The following is a 25,189-nucleotide window of genomic DNA, read 5'->3' on the forward strand; positions in this document are numbered from 1 at the left end:
GTAATCAACCCATCTAGTGTTGAAGTATAATAGCCTCTCCACTTTGGCTACGAAAGGAAAGCTGTGACAGTTGAGTGCCTAAAGTATCCAACATTTATTTTTATTTTTTTGTTTATTAAACATCATCCATTTAAAGTGCACTATTTCTTGTTGAAATTTTCAGTGTGAACAAACTACTCATTCTATTTAAACTATAAAATGGCTTAGAATAGTGCATAATTATGTGAATTGGGATGCACCTAGACTGTCTCAAGGAAAAATATTTAATCTGACACTGAAATATTTCCATAGTATGTAAGCAACTCAATAACAAAAATACAATAAGCTCACCAAAGTGTTTTCAGGTTGTTTGGGTTTAATAAAACAAAGGCTAATCAGGAAACTAATTTTCCCAGAAAAAGGAATAAACACTAAATAAAAACATTCAGTCAGCATTCAAATATTTTTATCCGAGCTGCAGAACTGAGGCATGACACTTCATTCACAGTGGGATGAATACTCAGTCTCTGACAGATCACCTGAGGGAAATGTTGATAGTGAGAAATTAGCTTAATGCCAACTGATACTTTACTTTTGAATCATAATAAAAACAAAGAAAAATGGCACATAAAAATCTTACTTGTTTGGTAGTAATCGTACACTTTAATCACAGCTGGCTTAAGATTCTTCACTGGAACAATTTGTTTTAATTGTAAATGGTGATTGACAGGAATATTTTTTGGAACCTGCAGGAGGATAAACATAAATCATGGAAATTATTGAAGATTTTAGATCAAATGTGAAGGAATCACTGTAACTTATCATATGAATGTTGCTGTTCTCCCACCTCTTTCAAATATATGATAACATGATCATCTTTAGAATCGACCCGTTCCACAAATGATGCGCTTGAAGTCCTTTGAGTTTCAAGCTGTGGAAAACGTTATTTTAAAAAAGAAAAAAAGTATGATTTGTTACATGCCCAACTGAACTATTTTCTGTAAGCTATCATGCTGTTCAACAAGAAGTGAGGAGGACAATATTGGCCATAGCTGCACCATCTTACAGTAGATTCAAAGAGATAGTACAGTAAATCTAATAATGAATCACTTCACATAGTCAAACGCACCACTGATGTATCAGCTGTGAATCCAGATAAGAGTTTAATATCCACAATGACCATGTTAGTCCTTGCCTGTGCACCATCATATCTGGAAAAAATAAATATGATCCATCAGAGTTGATGAACTAAATCCATAACCAAAGTCATGTCTTATAGCATAAAGTTATTGTTCTTACTTCACAGTGAAATTTAACAATAGGGACTGTCCAAAGGTTTTCTTGCAATCTCCCTCAATCTTAGCATCAATGCTCAATGTTTTAGCTTCAGTAGGAGTGGGAATGTTGTAGAACTGAGCTATCTGAGAGAGTCAACACAAACAAAAATAAATTAATAAACCATTTCACAGCAGAATAACCACAATGCCAAGAAAGAGAGAGTGAGTAAATGAAGCTGAACGCACTACAGACCTGCACAGACACACAGGTTGAGCCCTTCACTTCAATGCTGTATTTGGCTGGAACGGTCTGCAGCTGCTTCTCCTGGTACAGTAACTTGTTGTCCTGATTGACATCGAAGTGGTGAGTGTCTCCTGCTGACTGTACAGTCACTGTGCTGGAGCCGTCAGAGCTGAACACTTTGGTGGCGTACAAAGACAGAGCCTGAAGAGCCACCACTGTGTCCTGGGAAATAAATGTGTTCAGTAATGTCACTTTTACTCATTCACACCGCTAATAATGTGTTTGATTGGAGTAGTTTGAGTAACCTGTGTGGAGGAGAATCCTCCATAGGCATTCTGCTGCTTCACAAGCCAGCTGACAATCCTGTTAGCATAGCCCAGATCAGCTGTAGTGAGTGAATCTGCAGAGAGAACAGCTAGCAGCACATATGAGCTGATCTCCACTGCCAGAGAATCAGAGTCATCAGCAGATGCAGACTGAGACCAGTGGAGATGAGACCCTTGAGGACAAAAGACACACGCGTAACTCAATGAGCATGACAAAAAAAAAAAAAAATAGTACAGTCATAAAAGGCAACAGAAATCATCATAAACAAACCTCTTACCGTCTGAAATAGCAACATCCTCCAGTTTCTTGAAAAGCTGCTGTCGAGTGTCCGTGTCATTAGCCAGACTGAAAGTGTATGTGAGCAGAGCAGTGGTGTAAATGTTTTTGACATCCTCAATGACGGACCTCAAGCATGACAAACCTTTACTGACGACAGGATCCTGTGACAAAAACAGAGAAACAGACACTGTGAGTGTCATTTTTCTATGAGTTTATACTGTGTTTCCTGAAGATGAACTTACTGTGACTGGAGTTTCCAGTTCAAGCAATGATGCAGTAATGTAGGCAGTCATGGTCACATTATCATTCACTCCACCCTGGAATATATGAGAAATTAAGAATAAATAAAGCAACACTCAAACTATTAAAGGAAAGTTTATCTAGACAAACTTTGATGTTGACTTGAGAACGTCTAAATGTTTTAAAAAAGCGTTAACATTTACAGGTCTAAGATTCCAGGTTTTCTAGATAGTTACTAGACCATTTCAAGGTGGCTGCTATAGTGTTCTAGATAGAAAGAGAGATATAGAGAGATAGAAGTTGACAGACCTTCATTCTGTTGTTGAACAAGCTTCCCTGTTGGATAAAACAGCCGTCTGAATCCCGTCTACTTATTAACCAATTCTTTGCACCCTGAATAATTTCTGGATCAATAAATATGTATTTCTGTGCTCTGCCAAAAGACCTCAGCACAAAGGCAGTCAACCTGGTGGTGTGGAAGATATAATAATAAAAAAATGTCATCAGGTGTTTTAATGAATTCCATTCATCATAAATATCAAAACAAATAATTTGAACTAAGAGACACATTCTTAAATGTATGTTTTTTAGTTTTTTTTACTATTCTCTTGGGTTTATTACCTTGATATTATTTATGTTTAACAAAAGTAATAGTGAAAATATATTTACCATGTATTTCCATCACCATAACCAAATGTGCTGTATGATCCATCAGAATGCTTGTAGTTCATTTGTCTCTGGTATCCTGTTTGGTGTGATAATGGTTAACAATTCAACAGTTTGATTCAGTGTGTCTGATTATTCAACTTTACTGAATGACATTCAGGTGTGTATAGAAAAATGTATAATTTGGCAGTATTTTCTCAGTATTTCTTTGACATGATTTATGTCCCTCACCGCTCTTCAGGAAGCCTGTGGCTCTCTCTCGGATGGCTGAGGTGAGCTGCTCCGTGTTCTCCAGATACTGCAGAATGTAAATATTGGGAGAAAGAACAGCCATGTTTTGCTCTCCACAGCCGTACGGCATCCGTAATAATCCGTGAAGATTCCTCAGTGCACGACCCAATATGTCTCCTATAAACCATACACAAATAAAACTCACTACATTTTATAAGTCCAAAACCCAATCTCCTCATATATGCTTGTATTTGTAAATGTTACCAATGACTGAAACAGAGGATCTGGCTGATCCCTCTATCACATCTTTAGGGAGAGACAGAGCCGCTTCCTCTGAGAGACTGTCACCTACTGTATGAAACAGACAGACAGAAACGCATCAACAGAGTAATGCAATAATATTAACATTCTAATACCATCTGTGAAGTCCCAATAATAATAATATAATCGCAAGCAGGAATTACTGTGTTTCAAGCACTTTGGAAAAGGGAAGTAGCTACAATTTCAAAATGTGGCACAGCTTAACTACTAAACAAAATTTGTCATGAAAGGCTGACAAATTTCAGCTTTTCTCAATTACAATGTCAGTGACATATGAGAATATTTTGGTTACTGTATATTTTAGCTCCCTCTGTTGGTCCTCAAATTTGGTGTGTCCTAAAAATGTCCGCTATATGCAATGTGTACTAATTTTAATGAAGTTAGAGTTTGTGTTTATAAGATAAAGAGCCAATTAGTCTTTTATATGCCAAACATATTGACAGCCAAAATTCTTTGAGCAACTTTTTGTCAGTTGAAAAAACTTCACCGCTTGATCCCCGAAAAAAACTGAACAAAAGCAAAAGGGTTCCAGCATTATTGGTGCTTATACACCAAAATATATGAAATATTTGCAGACTAACCCTTTGGACACAATAACCAGCTTTGAGTCTCTGTCTTTTCAGTTCCTTCCGCCTGCAGCATAAAATAAACACATCAACACATCATTTTGACATAAGCAGCATTATGATAAAGGGTAAATGACATCTAAGAGACATTTGAAGTGCGCTGACCTGTACAAGTAGAGTTCGTGTGACCGTGTCTATGCGTCCTCTCTCTGGGACGCTCACAATCTCATTGTCACACACAGTCTGGGACGCCTCTGCCTCTGCACTGACAGTAATATTCAAGACTCCTAAAACACAAGACATGTACGTGAAGATACAACAGACACAAACACCGAGAAACAATGATTCAGACTGGAAAACTCACCAAGAACAGAAGGAGTGAGGATCCATTTAAAGGTTTTTCTTTCATTAGCACATAGACAGGATGAATACTGATCATCAGAGGAGGCTTTGAGAGTGTAGTCTGAAGACGGAGCTGGAGTCACTTTAACCTGTCAATCAACCACACATGATTAGAGGCATATTTGATATGATTTGATTAGAATGTGTCTGAAATCTCACCATGATGCACTTGGACAGATAGCTGAAGACAGTGGCCTTCAGCTCAAAGATCTCTCCACGGATGATGGAGTAAGGCAGAGAGAGCTCCAGGAAGAAGGGCTGGAAAACTGTCAGCTGAGCAGGAGGAGCGAGACCCAGACCTTCAGAGGACAGACAGAAGACCTCCGTCTCCCAAGAGGTGATGGTGTCAGGAACCGTGACAGGAACCTGAGCTGATCCAGAGTCCCTGTCGTGCAACACAGTACAGTAAAATGTAGTGGAAAGTGTCTTAGTAATGTTCAGTTTCATCTTATAAAGTCTTTGCTGGGTATCCATTTACGTACCCAACTTCACTGAGTTTCCAGATCCATGTTTCTGGGAAAAAGGTACGAACCGTTTCCACAGGAGATGAAAGCTTTCTTCTTGAATCCATAATCGTGTAACCCATCGTATCTGAATGTGTTCAAATAAACAGTGCTTTCAGCAGGCGTAATGATTTTTTGTGAATTCACCCATCAGTATATTTATGCCTTTACTTGTCCAAAACGCTTTTGTTTGTTTATGCATCTGAATCAATTTTAGATGTCAACTATTAACACTCAAACACTGCTATTTAACAACAATAGAACCAGGTGGATTTCCAATCACATGATTTCATGTTCCTTTAAAGGCTAGAACACACTACACAGGTTGGCAAAATTTGGCAGTGGCAGTCTGCAGATTAGAGTTGATAGATTTCACAGAAAATCAGGGAGTATATAATAATAGCTTCAGACTATAATTCCATCTAGTTGTAGGATATCAAACATTTTGATATTTTGAACTGATTTGAACTGAACTGAACACACTGTCAATTGCCATGCGTCTCCTAGAAAGAGATGCATGTTTGTATAAGTTTGTTGTGTTTGGAACAACGTGAAAGTCTGGTTTTGTGTGATCAGTGAGTCTTTTAGTGTATGATTCCCAGTATTTCTCTGTAACCATTTAGATCGTCGGCAAGTGCATGATGCTTAGTGTTTTAAAATCTGTTCAGAATTGAAAAGTTGTGTAGTGCATTCCAGCCTTTAAACACTTTCTGCAATTGTATGTAACAAAAAAAGCATCATATTACAAATTTTAAAAGAACATACGGAATGGATAGTCTCTGTGATAAGTAACTCCACGGTATTTCAGACAAAGGGGTTGTCTCACAGGCAAATTCGTTGCCATCTTCAATCCCACATTCTGTCAGACAGCAATTATAAACCACATGAAATGTAATATGAGGCTTGAATGTTTAAAATACAACATTTAAATCCATATTTCTTCTAGTTAATTGTAATTATTTTCATTATGTACTACTTCATCCTCTATAAATAACTTCACTAACCATTTAATAAGCAGTTTGTTACCTTCAAGCTGTCATAAACATGGTCTAGTAACACAGCTCGGCGAGGTCTAACTTCTTGGCACTCTGGTGTATCCACAACATTATAAGGATAACTTGATACTGACTGTACTGGCAGCAGGTTAAAGACCTATGAAGGTAACATTTATATTCAGATTAAAAACAATCTACAGATTTCTTTTTAACATTTTATGCTTTTCTCTAGACAAAAGTTGTTGTTGTTTTTCATTTGATTAGCTTTTCATCTACACCTTGTCAGCGTCCAGACGTTTTCCTGACTTCAGGATCAGGACGCTCTGATCTACAACACTGAGGCCACACAGAGAACCAGGCTGAGCTGAGAGCTGGAGAGTGTTTTCTTCACCAGGAACCGCTTTAGCAGGAGAAAACTGCAGAGACACCTGTGACAACAACAGAAGGACGTGTCATTTTAGTACTGAACTAGAATGGACTGTGGTCATGTAAATGATTTTGGTTCACTCCACATTGCATCAGAAGCTGACACTATTGAGGGAAACACCTTTCAGAGAGAAATGCTGAAGCCTGATTGAATAACGCCATTGTTCTTAATAAAGCGGCACTGAGCGAAATTGCCTCAGAATCTTTCTCCTTCACAAGAACATCTACAAGAAGCCTCTCACCATGATTTATCACCTGCAGTGGACAACAATTTTACACTGATGCCCTTAGCATTTCGACGACGATATCTTCGATGGAAAAAGCTACCAAGCCCTGTGCCGCCTGTTCAGGACCGTTTGAGCTCCTGGACAGCCATGACAGTTGCATCTTCTTCCTCAGAAGCCGCTCTGTAGGGAGCCGAGCAGCGAGGAGCACGATGATACTATGTCAATGTCGGCGTCGGACACAGAGGACTAGTCTCATTGCCCTAAGTGTTGGATTTTCCAGGCGCTCTCGATGAAGAGCTTCTCCGGATTATGACCTGGGCATTGGAGGAGCTGAGTTCTGACCCCGCTGAGCCAAAAAAATGAAGCCGGCTGGATAAGTTGTTGCTCAACAAGCCCTTCTGCACAACTGCAAAAATCACTGGCAAATTCTAAACTGCGGCAGCAGCTTCTCAGCCTTGTACTGTATGGCTGTCCTTCAAGTCTTCCAGACCAAGATGCAGAAGCACTTGGACGAAGCCCTGACCCTGAGATCTTTAGAGAACTCTGAAGTGTTTTGCACAGACAGTTGTGGCTGAGCCTCACAGATCTCTAGGATTCAGAAAAAAAAAAACTAACCCTATTTTGCGTGCATGAACGCCATTGGCCGTTGTAAGAACAACGGCGTTATTCAATCAGGCTTTAGTATTTCTTTGTCAGCTTCTGACGCAATATCTCTTTCCCTCATCTCAGGGAACCAAAGTTATGTTTAGTAACCGGAGACGTTTTTATACATACCTTGTTTTTGAAACACTTTTCAACATCAACATTTTTGCTACTCGCAACAACATTTTCACTGGGCAGAACACAGTATGCCAGAATCTGCAGTACAGGAGCCAGATCTGCACTAACAGACAGTTTGAACGACATTGTGCCACTTGCTCCATTAGAAGACTTCACTTCAATCTTCTCATATCCATGATGAACGATCGCTCCTCTGGACAAGACCTGAAACAGACAGATGACACTCTAATAACAAACTGACTAGTGCAGCCAAATAATACTGTTAAACAAAAACATCTCTGCAATAATATAAATACTGCACATGTTCTCACCATATAGACAATGTCCGTTTTGAAGTCTTCAACAGTCTCTCCAATAAAATAATACTTGATGGTGGCTGTAAACTCAGAGTCACACTTTAATGGTTGCTCAGTATTCTCTATAATCAATTGACTTAGTGTTGGGGTGTCTGGAGTGGCAGGCTGGAAGAGCTGGACTGTTTTTTCTTCAGTAGAGATGTAAGGCAGTTTAAAGCGTTGAATCTGAAACTCTGGATATGCACTAGCCTGTTTAACAAAGAATGTGCAGTTATTTTTCATGTAACAAAGACATAAAATGACCAAACACTGCATGGATGAGCACTGATTATCATACCATCAAGTTAATTTCACTTTTAGAAAGACTAGATGTGTTAAGAGAGAAACTGGCTAGTCCATCACTGTCTGTAGTGAGATTTAGCAGTTGTTTTGAAGTCCACCTTTTACCTTCCAAAAGATAAACTTTTTTGTTTTGAAAAGGTGCTCCTTTTAAGTTTGCAAGTTTGATCTGTTCAAGGAAGAAAGAAAATAAGATAAAAATCAGACTACATTTTTTAATTTAATAACAATTAACAGCCAGAATTTAGACATACCTTTCCTTCAATAACTGACCCATGTTTATAAATTTCGGGCAGCTCAGTAAACGTAGCTTTACCACTTTCATATGTCAGAGTAATCTTTTCAGACCGCTCCATTGTGTTTTCTGGGAAAACAAACAAATTAATAATATGGTAACGCTTTACAATACGAGTGCACTAATATGCATTTATCCATGCTTAACTAATACATAGATAAACCTGAGTTAAAGTGTGACTCGTGAAGAGCTAAGCCATTCATTAATGATTGCTGCATTAGCAACTAATAAAGAGTCTAATACTAGAAGTTGATAGGGAATTAATCCATGAGGAGGCATTTCATTCATAGCAATTCATATTTGACTTGACTCTTTATAAGTTGATGATGCAATTATTAATAAATGCTTAAGTTCTTCATACATTCATTTTGGATTATCTGTACATTAGTTAAGCATGTATTAATGCATATTAGTGCACTCAAGTGGTTGTTCGTTCCAGTGTCACCTGTTCCTTCTTCTGTTACTTTCCATTTTACAGTAAGATATTCTTTCAGAAATCTCTCATTTATAGAGTTAAAAAAGACTGATGTATCCAAGGTAAAGGAGGCACAGCCCATCTCATTTATTTGCTGGAAGAAACACAAACACAACCATTAAAAACAGTATCGGATGAAAATGTGTTTATAAACATGCTGTAACATAGTCTTATACCTCAGTGGTTTCAACCAAACATGGTGAAATCAAGTCGGGTCGAGAAATAAACTCCAAACTTTCCCGGCATACTTCCACCCATGCTTTACCAGCCACTGGTTGCCCAAATGTGTATCTATAAAGTACATGCTTTGGGTTATACTTTTGAAATCGTGCTATATTATAATAAAACACTAATATATACAGTAAAATAAGATCAAGTAAGATAAACCTTCACTTACTTCCCGCAAAGCTCTAGGTTCATGTCGCTATCACCAAAACTTATTTCTTTTGGAGCTTTCATGGTAATTTCAAACTTAGGTAAAACTGGAAATCAAGTACAGGGAATCAATTCAAAAAGATTTCGAATGAGGATTAATGCTGTAATAGCGCTCAAAAAACGTTCTGTGATATTGTAACTTACCATACTTCTTCACCTCAAAATTATGTGTGATCACCCGTTCACCAATATAAGCCTTCAGTTTGTATATGCCTTCACGAGCCTCTGGGTTCAACTCATGAGAGCGCTGCAATATCCACCTTGTTGAGGAAATATTTGTCCACTGACCAATCCTGTTATCTTGACTGTCCTGTTTGATCACAAAGAACACACAGTGCAGATAGTTTATAGTCATCTACATACATCCTGAGTTCCTGACCATTATTTAAAGTCACCATGAAATAAAAATTGACATTTCTGGTGACGGTTTCATCGGATGTCCATTTTCCACAGGTTGGTATGATTCTTTAGGGTGTTCATGTGAAGTTTGTAATATACTATGGTTAAAATTCCTCAATGGTTGCGTAAAACAACACCCTTTTTACCTCCTCAAAAACAGCTTTGGTCACAGTGACCTGTTTCGGTGCATGTCTCTTTAAATGATAATGAGCAACTGCTCACCCCACCCCTCTCTTCCGTGGGGGGAGTCGAATGGCTAAAGGCCAATTTATACTTCTGCGTCGAGTGTACGCCGTAGTGTACGTCGTAGGCTACGCACGTAGGCGACGCCGTCGTGAGCATTTATACTTCTGCGAATGTCTGTGTTGCTCTGCAGTTACACCGCCGAAACGCTAGTTGGCGCGGGTGGGTTTTAATGTTCCAGTTCCACTGTGTTTACATTCCTCGCGGCTATTTTGAGTTTAGGTTTCTATGAGCAATGGCGACTGAAGGAGTCATACAGATGGCTGTATTTCCGCACTTCTTCAAGCAATCTCTCGGTCACTTGATCTATTTCCATGGCTCTTCACTGATCTTCGGAATTTAAAAATGGCGGGCGGGCGGTGCAGAGTGCAGAAGATCATTCCGGAAATGCGTAGGAGGAAAACGCGATGCTATCCAGCCGACCAATCACAGATCTTGCGGTCCGCGTCGCCGCGACGCGTAGTTACATTTTTGAGGAGGTGCGCGTCAGGGTACGGCGAAGGGTACGACGTATGGTACACGTCAATGCATATGCTACGCCGTACCTTCTACGCGCACCCGACGCGCACCCGACGCAGAAGTATAAATTGGCCTTCAGGGGGAAATATGCTAATACGGGACAGTCCGTCAGTGGTCGTGGGCGAAGCATAAGCATTATGACATCATAGTGCTTAGAAAATCCAAAAGTCCTGATTATTGAGAGTGTTTAGACTTTTTGAGTATTAAAAAAAAGGAGTGAATGGATTTTTTCCACTGTATGGTGGTTGTGTCCACACACTGCAAAGACACATTTATATGCAAAGTGCAAACACCATATAAAAGTGAATTTTGCATCAGATGACCCCTTTAAGGTGTCCGTGTTACAGTGTAATTATACATTTAAGTACTGAGTAATAATAATTAACTACATGCACTTACTCTAGGGCAGGGGTTCCCAAAGTTTTTAGCCCGCGACCCCCATGATAAATGCGCTGCTGCCCCGCGACCCCGCACCTCCCCACCCCAGAGTCCGAAATTAACTTTTTGGCTCACCTGCCACGGGGACTGGTAGATGAAAAAAATCCCCCAGCCAAGCATATTTTTTACCGGCCAAAATAATAAACAGCCTTTTTTTTTTTTTGTCACATATACATTAATTTCAGTACTTTTAATTGAGATAAGGTAGGCCTATTATGTTGAATACTTGTACGTAAAAAAAAATGTCCAGAGCAAAATTTGAAATGTATAATAAAAAAAATCTATATATATGTATATTGATCAAAATGTGAGAAATATATGAAATATTACTATCATTGGGGTGAAATACAATTTTTTTGTTTGTTTGTTTTGTTTTGTTACCTGACTCGTGTGGAAGGGAAGGCAGAACGTAACCTCGGTTCCCTGAGAGATAAGGGAACGAGTATTGCGTTGCGAACGCTATGGGAAAACTCCTTTTCTCGAGAAAAGAACGGCCATGGTGTGTGCTGGTTCACACGGCAGGATAATTAGGCCGATTTTAGCCCCGATTCACCCCTTTCGACAATCTTAAGGATGCTCTGATTATCGTAAAATAATCTGATCAGATATTCCTGCCGTGTGTGGTGTGTTAAGGCTGCTCTCGTCTGCTCGGAAGGACGTCGGGACCGCTCCGATCTCAAATCGGGGATATCCAACATGTTGGATTTATTTGGCCCGATTTCTTCTCGTGTGTGGTGTCCCCCGAGCACGCAGCCTGTGGACTGTGGAGTGTAGCCAATCAGAAAGTGAGGTGACGAGGCGGCGAGGAAACACCGGGAAATATAATGAAAACAGCCGGCGGCATGGCGCACCAGAAAGTCCGGTGGACGTCAGAGATCATCGCCTTTTCTTTTGATAACGTTTTTTTTTCGGTTAAAAACAAACTACAAACTATTGCCACTGCATCCTCTTCGTCCGCCATGATTGTTTACTCTGAAGTCACGTTTGATCTCGAGGTATTTTGCGCGATTTCCCGTCTGATCTGGGAATGCTCGGGAGTCAAATCGGTTCGTGTGTGATGTGTTGATTTTGCCGTGTGGCTGCGCACCACACACTGTACGACCAAAACTGTTAGACCCGTGATTTTTTATCCCCGTGTGTGGGGTCTCTCAGGTTTGGAAAATCGGCCGACAATTTTAAAACCGTCCCGTGTGAACCAGCAGAAGAAGCCTGGCCAGCGGCGGAGTATGCACGATCCGCGAGTGCTGAAGACGTTCTGCACGGATGGGTGCGCAGCCTTCCAACTGCCGAACACAAATGGGCGGCGACCGCTTCTTCCAGTGGCGGGAGCTTTTTCCTCAGCGCCGTCAACAGATAGAGCGTTAACTGTGTACACACCGCCTCCGACTTGAGCTGCAAAGAAGCTCTGGCCGTCCTGTCAAGGACACTTGTCAAAAAGTATGGGGAAGCTTGACGCTGGCTGGGCCGCTCTGAATAGTGAGTGCGCGCGCGCGGCCGGGGTTCTCGCTCTCGCTCTCTCTCTCTCTCTCTGCTCGTTCTTGAGGCAGAAGAGCGCGTGCGCGCTGAAATTTCATATTTTGGTATGAACATTCACCCGCCAGTGTGGCGGATAGCCTTTTGAGATTTACTCGCCAAACAGAAAATCTACCCGGTGTACGTGCGAAAGGGTTAAATTAATTGCAACAAAAATATATAGGGCCTATACACTCTAAAAACTGCTGGGCTATTTCAACCCAACTTTGGGTCAAATATGGACAAACCCAGCCGTTGGGTTATTTTTTTTAATTACATTTTTAACCCAACGTTTGGGTTTGACCATATTTGACCCAAATTGGGTTAAAACAACCCAGCATTTTTTAGAGTGTATATTTTTTCCACCTTTTTTTTAAGAAATCATCTCGCGACCACCACTTTGGGAACCACTGCTCTAGGGTAAGGGTTAGGATGATTGTTTGGTTTAGGGTTAGTTGCATGTAATTGTGCATAATTGATAGTTACTACATGTAACAGTCAGTACATGTAATCAGTAAATCACATGAATAATAAATAACTGCAAATACAACAGAAATTTGAAATGCAAATGTTGTATATGTATATGGCTGTGCAAAAGACGGGTTGTGCTTACCTCCAGCATGACTGCACTGTACTAAAAACGAGAGAATAAATATTAATAATGTAACAAAATGCAATATAATTTTTTTAACAATCTATTGTGCAAATCATATATTTATTGTTAAAGCCGGGGTGTCCAAACAGTGTCCTGCAGAGTTTAGCTCCAACTTGTCTCAACACACCTGCCTGGAAGTTTCTAGTAGTCCTAGTAAGACCTTGATTACCTGTTTCAGGTGTGTTTAATTGGGCTTGGAGCTAAACATAAGAGAATTACACACACATAAAAGACTGTTGCTTTTGCTTAAAGGATACAAACCTTCTGATCAAAGGGTACAAAACTTTTATCCAGTGTGACAATTCTGAAATTCACTGTGAAATGAGAAATATGTGAAAACATGAGATTACAAACTTTTCACTTGTCATTTCTGAGCTACAGAGCAATATTAGAGGCTATGAGAAATGCCAAACTGTTTGTCTGTTGTGTCCTGGACATTGCTAATGTTCTTTCATTAATCACATCCCATAAAACCACTATGTCAATAACAGTGTGAAACAAATAAAACCTTAGTACTATTTATTCATGGACCTTTAAATCTCAAACATACACAGCTCACCTGTTTGTCCTGGAATATAGATGGGTTTATCAGTCTGGATAAAAGTCAAAGGGTAGTAACGTCTAAACAAGACTTTTCTCTCTTCTGTCATTTTGAAGTTCTTCCCCTGAAGTTCTACCTTCATTGTCTGCACTGATTCTGCTTTTACCTGAGGTGTCTGTTGGGAGACAAGTTATATAAAAACCTATGAATGTTCAATTATGTGTGAATACATATTTCTTGATAACAAACCTGAAAGTTAAAGCAGCGATGAAACTCTTCCTCAGCTTTCTCCTGCAGCAGTAAAGTGCTCTGGTTACCATGAACCAGATGAATGCTCAGGACAAGGCTTTCATTGGGCTTGAGAAGACTTGCACACAGTTTGGCCTCAGATCCAGACCCGATCACTGCAGGAAACGTCACCATGAAAGATCTGTCGATAAATATCAAAGCTCTGCAACTTTTGTGTCTTATTCAAGAACAACAAACATTAAATTTGCGTCTCAATCCATTCACTATATTCACAATGATCGATAAACAGTTACCATTCAAAGTTACTTACGGCCCCAAGGTTTGTCCATGAACAGAGAGGAAGAGGAAAGAAACTAAAAGAAGCCCTTTCCAATCACAATGCTCATTGAAAGCCATGATGAAGGCTGATGCAGAACACACTATGAACACAACTTTGACTGTGTCTTTATTTTAAAGGGCACTCGCCCCAAACAAGCTATTGAGAAATTATTTGTATTCAAATTAATGATTAATTTCTTGAGATTTTGATAAACATTAGTTACAATTGTTGGCGCTTCGAGACATTGTGCAAAGGTCCTAAGACATTGCTTAACTCCTCCTCCTCCTGATATCATTCACAGTATTGCTTAAATTCTGTAAAATAAAAAATAAGCAGTTAGTATTAGTTGTCATCCTCAATGACTATTTATTGATTCAGACGCAAAGCTGATACCTATGCTTGTTTATACTAAAATATAAACAATGTAAAATGTATAGCCTATAAACATATAAAGATTAGATTGTATCCGTATTTAGTTTTTAATTATATTGTTTCATCATTGTGCTTATGTAATCAGTGAAAAACCATGGTCACTGACCTGTTGGCCCTGTTTACACAGTAGTTCACTTACACCCATTTTTATGTGTGAGAGGGGATACCGGTAATTCTGTATTATAAATCAATCGAAACAGTGTTTCTTAAAGGTAGGGTAGGTAATCATTTTTCAAAAAAAAAAACATTCCAAATTTGTTTAAACTGTCTTTATATACCAATACATAATTAAAATGTAAGTACTCTGAAAAAGAAAATATAAAAATCGAGTGACTGTAGACCTTTTAATCTGCAATAAACACAGCTCATTATTTCCATTCACTCCACCCCCTCCCTTCTGAGCTCCTTCCAAAGCCACGCCCCCAAAACACATGAACGCGCGACGCCAAACGCTCAGGCTGGAACAAGACGCATTTATTACCTGAGACGAGTGGAGAGGAAGGAGCGCAGTACATACAGTGACATCATGTCAGAATCACATGTAATAAAATACCTAACTTTATCACTATGAATATAAACAAATAAGATTTATTTTAGTACTCACTATCAAGCTAGCATATCGATAATGTTAAAGTTTCATTCGGTAACGAGCTATATTTATAAGGCAAAACTAAAAACAGGTTGCATTGATACACGTTTTTCCATTACCATCAGTTACACTGTGATGAAGATGAATTTCGTGTAAGATTCATAACATATACGGTGTTTTGCATGTAAGAGTTTCCATGATGAAAACATTGTTGACTCTAATGAAGACTAACGTACACTCCGAGTCCGGAGACAAGTACCGCATCATCGGCTCGAGGACAGGTCCGGGGTTGAGGGCGAAGCAGAGGAGGTCGTTCAAGAGTGCGGGCAGGGTCCGAGGAAGTAGTTTTTGCCTTGTTTGCCTTCGCCGACTGCATATGCAGGTGCTTTGAGCTGAATATTTCCGGGAACGGTGACATGTGATGAGTGCACGCCGGGCAGCGCGCGCAGTGGGGCTCGGGGCGGGCACGAGACATGAAGGCATCTGATTGGTTCTTTACATTCGCACCGAATGGCAGTGATTGGTCAGAGTTTTTACTGTCCTGCAGCTGCTACAGAGGTCTGATTTTTTTCATTCCTTTTTCTAAACACATAATGTATTGACTACTATCAGGATGGAAGGACCATTTCACCCAGTATAAAAAAAAGTGTTTCTGAACAGGATTACCTACCCTACCTTTAACTGTTTGTTCACAAATTGTGCTGAAAATGTCATGAAAAGTTTGGTCATAGTCCTTAATTTGTGTTATAAACTATTTTAAAGGGATAGTTGTCACGTGTAGTGTGTTTTGATTCATGTTAGGATTTAGTGTTTTGCTACGGAAGCGTATTGCATTCACTTGAGAAAAAAAAATCTACTCTGTTTTTCTGAATTAACGAGTTAAAGCCACACTAAGTAGAAATTGTGTTTTTGTCAAACAGCGACCCCTAGAGTCGCTGTGGAATACTTGCACTGTCGTAAATTATATTATAACATTTTTACATGATTGCAGCTAAATCACAAGTAAATAGTCTATAGTCTTGTCTAGGCCTACTGTATAATTTAATTTGTGTTGTTTTTATTGGAATGTAAACATTACAAAATGCCAGATAACATCAATTAAGTTAAATGTACGTCGTATTATTTCATAACATTGGCCGTTATGATGTCATTAGACATGATTATTGCAATTTATCATAATAGTTTGCAAATTGTGCTCGTTTACACTATTTACAACCTCTACGTTAGGCTTATTTATGATAATTATGTGAGATATTGAAAGCTGTTCTCATGATAATCGCAGGAATCAATCGCAGCGTCATCTGATATCCCTCAGGAGGACTACGTGATAAATACACCTCACTACACCTGAGTTCAGCTGGCAAACTAATTCGTGAGGCATAGCTGATTTATCAAAACGATTCCATTTACACCTGGTCACATAAATGTATTTTTGCGAAACGGATTTAAATTCGATCTTCAATTCTCGCGCTATTTGCAGATTTAATGGAGTGCACGTCACCGAGATATGAGCTGCATTTTATAGATCATCAGCTAAAATTTCGAAATCAAAGACCGCAATAAGAGAGAGCAGTAACAGCCCTGGTAAGATCATTTCGTTTCTTTACTTTTAATGATGAAGATTGTGTGTTAAGCGTCTGTGACTTACTTTGATTTGCGATAGTTTGCACGTTGGCTTGATGCAGTTGCTCATCTGCGGTGATGCGTGTTCCAGCGCGTCGTCATATCTGGATATAACATAATAGCCTATACAACGCTCACACACGTTTTTTTTATTTATTTTTTTGCATTTTTGGGAGGAGTACAATTTACATATGTGGTTTCAACAACCATATGCATTTACACTTGTCCAGTTTCGTCTGGAATGCGTCTCAGATCTCCTCCTGAAGTGGTTTGAGGGATCGGATTCAAATCCGTCTCAAATGCATTTCGGAGGGCATTTAAACCTGGACTTTTCACGATCGGATCTGAGAAAATGCATAAAGTGGCCAGGTGTAAACAACCCCCATGACAAAAACATACGCACGAAAGCCGAAAACAAACGCTGGTTGGCCTCTCACGTCCAAATTTGACGAAGTGGTGGGGAAAGTGACGTATGCCGTAAAGCAGTCGAATTTTGTAGTTCTTTTTGTGCTCTTGTTACTACCCGAACCCCGAAGTTACATAGTGCCAGTAAAAGCGATACAGACCCTGTCAGGCTATGGCAGACGTGTCATTCAACCTATTGTAAGTCGATGTACCATCACAAGGATCTTGGAAATATATTATGAAGGTTGAAAAGTTACATAGTGTCGCTTTAATTATCTCAGAATTACTAGATCATTTTTCATAAAAAAAAAATGTATTCTGTTTTTCTGAATTAACGAGTTAATTATCTCATAATTCTGAGATAATTTTTCATGAATAAAAAGTTTTTGCTCTGTTTTTCTGAATTAATGACTTAATTATCTCAGAATTAGGAGATATTTTTTCATACTTTTTTATTTTTATTCAGTTTTTCTGAATTAACGAGTTAATTATCTCAGAATTACGAGATAATTTTTCATGAATAAAAGTTTTTACTCTGTTTTTCTGAATTATTGAGTTAATTATCTCAGAATTCTGAGATAATTAAGTCATTAATTCAGAAAAACAGAGCAATTTTTTTTTAAATGAAAAATTATCTCATAATTCTGAGATAATTAAGTCATTAATTCAGAAAAACAGAGCAAATATTTTTATTTCAAGAAAAAATTATCTCATAATTTTGAGATAATTAAGTCATTAATTCAGAAAAACAGAGCAAAAACTTTTTATTCATGAAAAATTATCTCGTAATTCTGAGATAATTAACTCGTTAATTCAGAAAAACAGAGTAGATTTTTTTTCCTCAAGTGAATGCAATACGCTTCCGTATTTTGCTGTCAGTGTGTTTAGTTCAGTCTTTCTCCGTCCAATGGCGATTCTAGGGGGTGGCCTGGGGTGGCCGGGGCCACCCCTGAAAGCTCATTGGCCACCCCTGTGGCCACCCCAGATCTGATAGGTAGGTCAAGTTCGTCAACACAAGAAACGAGAAATGTTGTCAATCAGTGATGACAGCTGATCAACTGATTTAGGGCCAGTTTCACATTTTTAACTAACACAGTAACGGTCGTACTGAGACTGTCAGAGCTGATTTCTGCTCAGCGGACGTTTGGCCATGCAGGTCAGATGACCCATGAGATAAGAGCACGCGCGCTGCACGGTGCATCTGCTGCTGCTGGTCCGTGAAACCAGAGGACGGTCACACAGTTGCAACAATACAACAACGATAAAAACGCTGGAATCAGTCGATTGAGAGGTATGGTCGGGACCCCAACGCAACAGAGTGCGGCACGGGAATATAGATCTGATGGCCGAGTGCGGGCGCGGGCGGTAATGCACTCGTGTGTCGATTCGCGGGAGTCGGGACTCCCGCAAAATAGAATTATCTATAAATTGAACAAATAAAAACGAATAAATTGTCATTCATCTGTTGCACAAAAGTAACAAGAACTACTAAAACAAAATAGAAACGATTTACAGGCCAGAGTCTCTATTTATAACATATTTGCAGCGTTGAACAATGTAACCAATCACAGACATATGTGTTGATTTCTTGAACGCAATGGCCAATCAGATCCATTTAAGATAGAATCCCCTCACCACTCAAAATGGACTTTTTGTTCAGTGCTGAATTCTGCATACTGGCAAATCATCTATTATATCAAACAAAGTGTAGATAATATGAAAGATTAATTATGCAGCCAGTTTCATTGATAATAACAAACAGAGATTTGTGAGATGGCGATGAACTGAGATGTCAGCTTTTTAGGAATTATTAAGTGAGAAATCCGTCCTGCGCAGGTCTCTAATGTAGACTTTAAAAACAAACCACTGACATTATATTTACATTAACAGTAGCCTAGGCTGCAATCTAGTGTATGTGAACCTTTTTGCAGATAAACACAAATGCATTTTCGGACAAGTTAATGGCCAAGTTAATTGAGTAAATCATATCCCCCACTATGGCAATTAATAACAGACTATAGTAATCACATTTCCTAAATAGGCCTGTGACTGTATCTTACATTTGATGAAATAGTACCATTATTTAAAAATAAAGTTTGCACTTTGTTACTATTATTAAAATCCTCTATTGTTAATAAGAGTTTAAAGGTTTACATAACATTACTTTATAGTATATATGGCCACCCCACTCTAGTTTTGTGTCCCATCTTGGCCACCCCAGTAAAAATGTCCTGGATACGCCACTGTCTCCGTCCCCTGCCTCGAGTTTACATTTTTAATTACTGTTATACAGTGTTGGGTGTAATTTTTTATTTGTTTTTTATTTGTTGTTTATTTGAATAGGGACAGATACAAAAAACATAGATTATTACATAAAGAACAATCCGATGCCTGTATCACAGTGTTTATAGCCATGGCTAATTCGCAACACCTGTCCCTAGAAGGGCTTTTAACAGTTAAGATAATAATTTTTTTTTTTTTTTTTTTACAGTGAATACAATAAAATGTCCAGAAACCAATTAGCACCAATAAAAATTAGTGTAGTAAATAAACACATTCACTCGAACTCAGATGCACACCTCACATACACACAGCTATACATTTCATATGGCATGATCACACTGCTGCTGCTGTATGAACCAGGCTTTTGTTAGTTTTTTAAAGGTGGACAGTTTATTTCAAGTCTTTATATTTGTAGGAAGCCAGTTCCACAGATTGGCTCCTTTCACAGAAAAAACATTTTGGCCAAAAGATGTTTTACAAAATGGAACTTTACATTCTCCAAATGTAGCAGCTCTAATAGTTCTAATTAATTACTATGTAATCTAAATACTGTAATTTAATTAAAGGGATTACTCTTAATTCTTCTGTAATTTAAAGTAAAATCTGATGTAATTGCATTAAATGCTGCATAGACTATAGAACAATTCTTAATAAAACAATAGTGGATTTAACATCAAATTTTAAAAGGTATATTTTTAATGTAACCTTCTCCCTCTACACTTTGGTCAATTCAAGAATAATTCATGCAATTTATTGTTTATGTGAAAGCATTAAAGTGCAGTTTCTTGTCTCTCCTTGTATTGTTCAAGTGGTTGAGGTTGATATGGGATTTAGAAAGTAATTAGTAATAAGTAGACCAATACTTTCTAGAGATAGTAATTATTACATTAATCTAATTACACTGTTGAAGATGTCATTTGTAGTTAGTAATTAATAGCTATTTTAGAGTAACTTACCCAACTGTTATAATATCAGAGGAACAGTTTGTTATTAAACAATCCTGCAGGCATTAAAAGAACGTGGCAGCAGCTGAAAATGAAATATAAAAACATAATTCAATCAGGTAAGGCTTGAGCATACCATAGGTGTTGGGTACCTGACTTTACAAACATTTGACATATTAAATAACTAAATAGCATCCAGTGTCTAGCAGTGCAGCAGCATTTTTGACATAGGTCTAAATGTTCGTTCTCATTTGACTTCTACTCAGCCAACAGAAAGAAGGCAGAGGCTCGCAAAATGGGGGGAGGACCTGCACCACCACAAATGCAGAGGAGATGGCCCTGAGCCTGAATGCTGGAAGGCCAATGGCTGAGGGAATTCCTGGAGGGACTTCATCAAAGCCAGTCACTCACCGAAGATTCAAGTGCCTTCATAAAATGTAAAAGGTCTACCTATGTGTTATTTTTTATATAGGCTATTTGTGATATTTCCATTTATATTACTTTGGGTTGGGATTTTTGTTGGTCCCAACAGATTCTGATGGCAATATCTGTCTTTTGGAGCCTCCTGTCCCAACAGAACCCCAGGCAGTAGTAAGTAGCCTATACTCAATACACCAGAAATTATGACAAATAGTATTATAAAGTGTACTCAACCAAATGTTTCAGGTTCTGGGTAAGGGGTAATTAGTTTTGGTCGGCATGGGTAACCCCTATCTCCCAGCAGAAAGCCATCAATCTCTCCTGTAAGAAAGTTCACATTGCTTTAGTGCTGCATAGAAGTTCCCCTGTGTGTAGTGCATACATTGAAATAAGTGTATAGGCCATTCATTTACTTACCCCTTTCCAGCCTGTTGATCAGTGTTGACTCACGATACATTCTAGCCAGGTATGTTTCAGTTTAGTTCGCGCCAACCCTGGGTTTTAGGCACCATGAAAGTGGTTTGGCTTTTAGCAGTATCCATCGCCATAGTAACTTACGCTCCCCGGCTAACCTGGTCCGGGGCAGGTTATGTTCCAGGTAAGAGGTTGCAAACCGAACTTAGACCAATCAGCTGTGAGCAAAGGATAAAGTCACTCCACCTGTTTCTACTCCAAATTAAAGGTCACATAGCAAATGATTTTTAAAGACAAAATCGCTTATTTAGAATAATAATTTTGTATGATTTAGATGTTAGATATACCCTTATTCACATGTACAATTTTACTTTATCAATTATTATTACGCACATGTTTAAATTAATAAATGTATGAAGGTAATAAATACACTTTAGAATCAATAGATAAAAGCTATAAAATGACTACATGTTCAATTCTCTCTATACCTTTTTCAACTGTATAAATTAACTTCACAACTTTTACTTGGCACTGATATAGCAAGACTTTTTGTTTTAGTCATCCTCTTTCATAGAAAGCAATTTTCTTCTTGCTGTGTAAATTTGTTTAAATTCTTAATATTTTTCATTTGTGAAATTTTTCTCATCCCCACTTTCTTCAAGTTGGTAAGTAATTTTGCACCAGTAACCAAAGTTGTTGGTATGTCAATGTGTTAGGTAACATGCAGTTGTGATGCAGCATGCTAGGTTGTTGAATGTGGTCAGCAATTTAGGCATGATTTTGGTGATTTTTGAGGAGGTCTCTTTTTGTAGATTACCATAGTGTTAGCATGTTACCCGTTGAGAGGTTTTTGGTAAACCTATTTAGTGTTCGGGTAAGTGATTGACTTGTTGACTGGTGCAGATTAAATTACCTTTTTAGTAGCTTTGTGGAAATGGAGTTGGTCAAAAGTTTAAATCCTTTTTTTTTTTTTGTGAAATATATTTGAAAGGATACTGTGGTGTTTTTGGGAACTCCTAAAGTTGCTACTGTTGTGAAGGTGTAGAGTTTAGCCATGGCTTTTAATGTGGAAGTTTTTTTTGAAAGAGCCTTCTGAGGAAGCACTTGAAAAGTGCACTAAAGAGCAGCTGTTGTTGGTTGCTGCTCATTATGACATAGAGCTTACTAGTGCTGATAAGAAACTTAAAGAGTCGATCTTAAAAAGTTTAAAGGGCACTTTAGAGGAAAAGAAAGTTTTTGGTGGAAAATTACAGGCGCCAAGTCCCATTGTTGGCAGTGAAGTCAAGCTGAAAGAGATGGCGTTACGGGAAAAAGAGTTGGATTTGGAGTTAGTGAGGTGTCGTCTAAAACAAGACCAATTAGCTTTGAAAGGGAAAGAGCTGCCCAGGCAGCGAGGGGATGGGTAGGTTTAAGGTTGAGGGTAGGGTTAGCTGCCTCTAAGGAGCCATTGGGGGCTTAAAACACCATCAAGCGTAGAGCACGTTTTTGATATTGGGAAGCATATAAGGATGGTTCCTCCTTTTTCTGAAAAAGAGGTAGAGAAGTATTTCTCCCACTTTGAGAGAGTTGCTACTACACTGAAGTGGCCTAAAGAGGTTTGGACGCTGCTTTTACAATGTGTGCTTACGGGTAAGGCTCAAGAGGTTGATTCAGCACTTAGTTTAGAGCAGAGTGCTGTATATGATACTGTTAAAACCTCCATTCTCCATGCTTACGAGTTAGTGCCCGAAGCATATCGTCAACGTTTCCGAAATTACTTTAAAAGTGAGAAGCAGACGTTTGTAGAGTTTGATGTTTGATAGGTGGTGTGCTTCTAAGCAGGTTGAGACCAAAGAACAGCTCAGGGACTTGGTTCTTTTAGAGGAGTTTAAGAATTGTGTCCCAGAAGGTCTAGTTACTTACATGAACAGAAGGTTTCCAGGTTGTGTGATGCAGCCATTATGGCTGATGAATTTTCTCTAACCCATAAAGGGTTGTTTGGAAATCGTGACCTAAAAAGAAACTATTCTGTAATTGAGAAGGAAGCTTTGGGCACTGATTTTGGCTATTCAACATTTTGAGGTTTATTTGGGCAGCGGCAGTCCGATTAAGGTGATGACTGATCACAATCCTTTAGTCTTTTTACAGCGTAGTTGTACCACCAACCAGCGCTTAATGAGATGGAGTTTGTTTCTGCAATCATATCCTCTACAAATTCATCACATTAAAGGAAAGGAAAATGTTTTAGCTGACGCACTGTCTCGTGTGTAATGTCATACTATGTTCCTGCCTGTGACCTTTGGGCGATTTATATGAATTATTTCATAAATGTGGCCCTTTGTGAGTGCTGAATTCCCATTTACTAGTAGGTATCTTTTTCTCTTTTATATAAATTGGTGTAGATTTATTTTTCCTAAATTTGGGGTTATGTTTATTAATTGTATTAAATAATCCAGATTACATCCCTGCCCCTGTTTTTTTTATCTCTTATCTTTTGTGAGTTCTAGGACTGACTCCTCCTTGGTGGGTGGGATTTCTCTAATGAAGACCAGCTGCACCTGTGGCAAACTATTTAAGGAGCTCCTGGATTTTGCCTAGTTCTCTCTCATTTGTGTTTTGTGACTTTGTTTGAAGAGTGGGTTCTTGAGTTTGTGTTCCCATATGATTTCCACAACTCTACCAACCTCATTTCCAACTGTTTATTGATTTGATTTTGTTGATATTTACTATAATTATCTTGTGTTTGAACCCTAGACATTATTTGTTTAATTTTAAATAAACTTACAATTTCTTTATTTGAATTCATCTTGTCAGTTGTCCTCTTTATGTTATGACTTTGAGCCGGGTCGTAACATAAATTGGGAAACACAAGTTTCACAATAGTTTAATCTTGTAATATTCTGCAGAAGAGAGAAGAGATACTTCAACGATTAGCATTAAGCTTTGTATCAGTAGAAACCCGGTAGTATTTTCGAATGATCGTGCTTTCCTCCCTCATGTCCCCCTGAGAAGAGATTTCTGTATTGTGTATCTGGAAAAAAACCTCAGATGACGCAAAAAACGTAATTTTGTGTCATCTGAGGCTTTTTTGGCCAGAGGCGAGAGACTACGGCCAGTAGTAGGAGCTAGTTCCGCATGTCTTCAACCCGTCCATAGGGGGATAGGGAGATCTCACGGTGAAACAGCGTCTTTTCAGTTTTGAGTAAACTAGTAGTGGCGTCCTTAAGTAGGGAATTAAAAATGTTTGGGTGAACTACACCTTTAAGAAATTAATAATTCGAGAAATATCTTTAAAATTATAAATGTTGTAATTACCCTTTTTACAACATGAAAAAATGTGTCGTTCTACTGAGCTGTCCTCTGACTTGTGCACATGTATGGCAACACTATCAACACCATAATGAATCTGCTGAGGTCAGTTGTTAACTGCCTGAAAGGACAGGTCCCCCTGAGGTCCCCCCGAGCGGGTTTTGGGGACCATCAGGAGGTTTTGACCTGAGGACTGCAGAGTGCGGGAGGAGGAGTAGGGGTCAACAGGTCTGTGATATACTGGGTCCATGTAGTGCTCTTAAAGTCAAAACTAAACATTTTTAATCAATTCTTTGTTTGACTGGAAGCCAATGAAGTGTCAATTCAGTCAGTTTCCCGAATATCTGCTTGATTGCAAATATGATATTTATTTATAAAAATACCAAACAAAGCCACAGCGAAACTGTTGTGCATCTCCAAGCAACACACAGAGATGTTTAGTTACTGAATTAATTTGTTAATTTGTTCGGTTTTTAATGAATCAAGTAAGTGGTTTTAGCTTCTGTCAGGTTGTAATCATTACAGTATTTAGAGTAGCATATATAGCTTAAGGGTTTCTTGTTGTTCCTGTTGATTCTGATGTTCCTGATCTCTTCAGCCCATTAAAGCCGTT

The 25,189-nt window shown here is 38.7% G+C and overlaps 1 protein-coding gene across 1 annotated transcript; it reads right to left on the reverse strand.

Moving 5' to 3' along the window:
• Positions 1–335: 335 nt before the first annotated feature.
• LOC309506008 (alpha-2-macroglobulin-like) lies at positions 336–14,327 on the reverse strand. Its single transcript, XM_082179520.1, has 34 exons — positions 14,170–14,327; positions 13,860–14,040; positions 13,629–13,785; positions 13,331–13,383; positions 13,028–13,048; positions 9,448–9,613; positions 9,266–9,350; positions 9,045–9,159; positions 8,839–8,962; positions 8,353–8,462; positions 8,097–8,267; positions 7,775–8,008; positions 7,458–7,667; positions 6,309–6,458; positions 6,062–6,187; positions 5,801–5,894; positions 5,015–5,123; positions 4,692–4,917; positions 4,495–4,621; positions 4,296–4,417; positions 4,146–4,197; positions 3,508–3,594; positions 3,244–3,420; positions 3,016–3,091; positions 2,656–2,812; positions 2,349–2,423; positions 2,105–2,267; positions 1,806–1,999; positions 1,510–1,722; positions 1,279–1,400; positions 1,109–1,190; positions 827–910; positions 620–725; positions 336–518 (listed from the first exon to the last, which is right to left on the reverse strand). The coding sequence occupies exons 1-34, from the start codon at positions 14,253–14,255 to the stop codon at positions 478–480; spliced, it is 4,296 nt and encodes a 1,431-aa protein (XP_082035646.1). The 5' UTR covers positions 14,256–14,327; the 3' UTR covers positions 336–477.
• Between the last annotated feature and the right edge of the window lie 10,862 nt (positions 14,328–25,189).

The sequence above is a fragment of the Leuciscus leuciscus genome, assembly GCF_965113295.1.
Source record: "Leuciscus leuciscus genome assembly, chromosome: 9".
NCBI lineage: Eukaryota > Metazoa > Chordata > Actinopteri > Cypriniformes > Leuciscidae > Leuciscus > Leuciscus leuciscus.

What these genes read in the sequence shown, in the direction of transcription:
- LOC309506008 (XM_082179520.1), bottom strand. Translation starts at nt 14,255, where the DNA reads ATGGCTTTCAATGAGCATTGTGATTGGAAAGGGCTTCTTTTAGTTTCT. An exon ending in ATGTTTATGACAGCTTGAAG is followed by an intron (nt 5,895 to 6,061) that starts GTAACAAACTGC and finishes GCTGTCTGACAG; the next exon opens with AATGTGGGATTGAAGATGGC. An exon ending in GTACGATTACTACCAAACAA is followed by an intron (nt 519 to 619) that starts GTAAGATTTTTA and finishes CATTTCCCTCAG; the next exon opens with GTGATCTGTCAGAGACTGAG.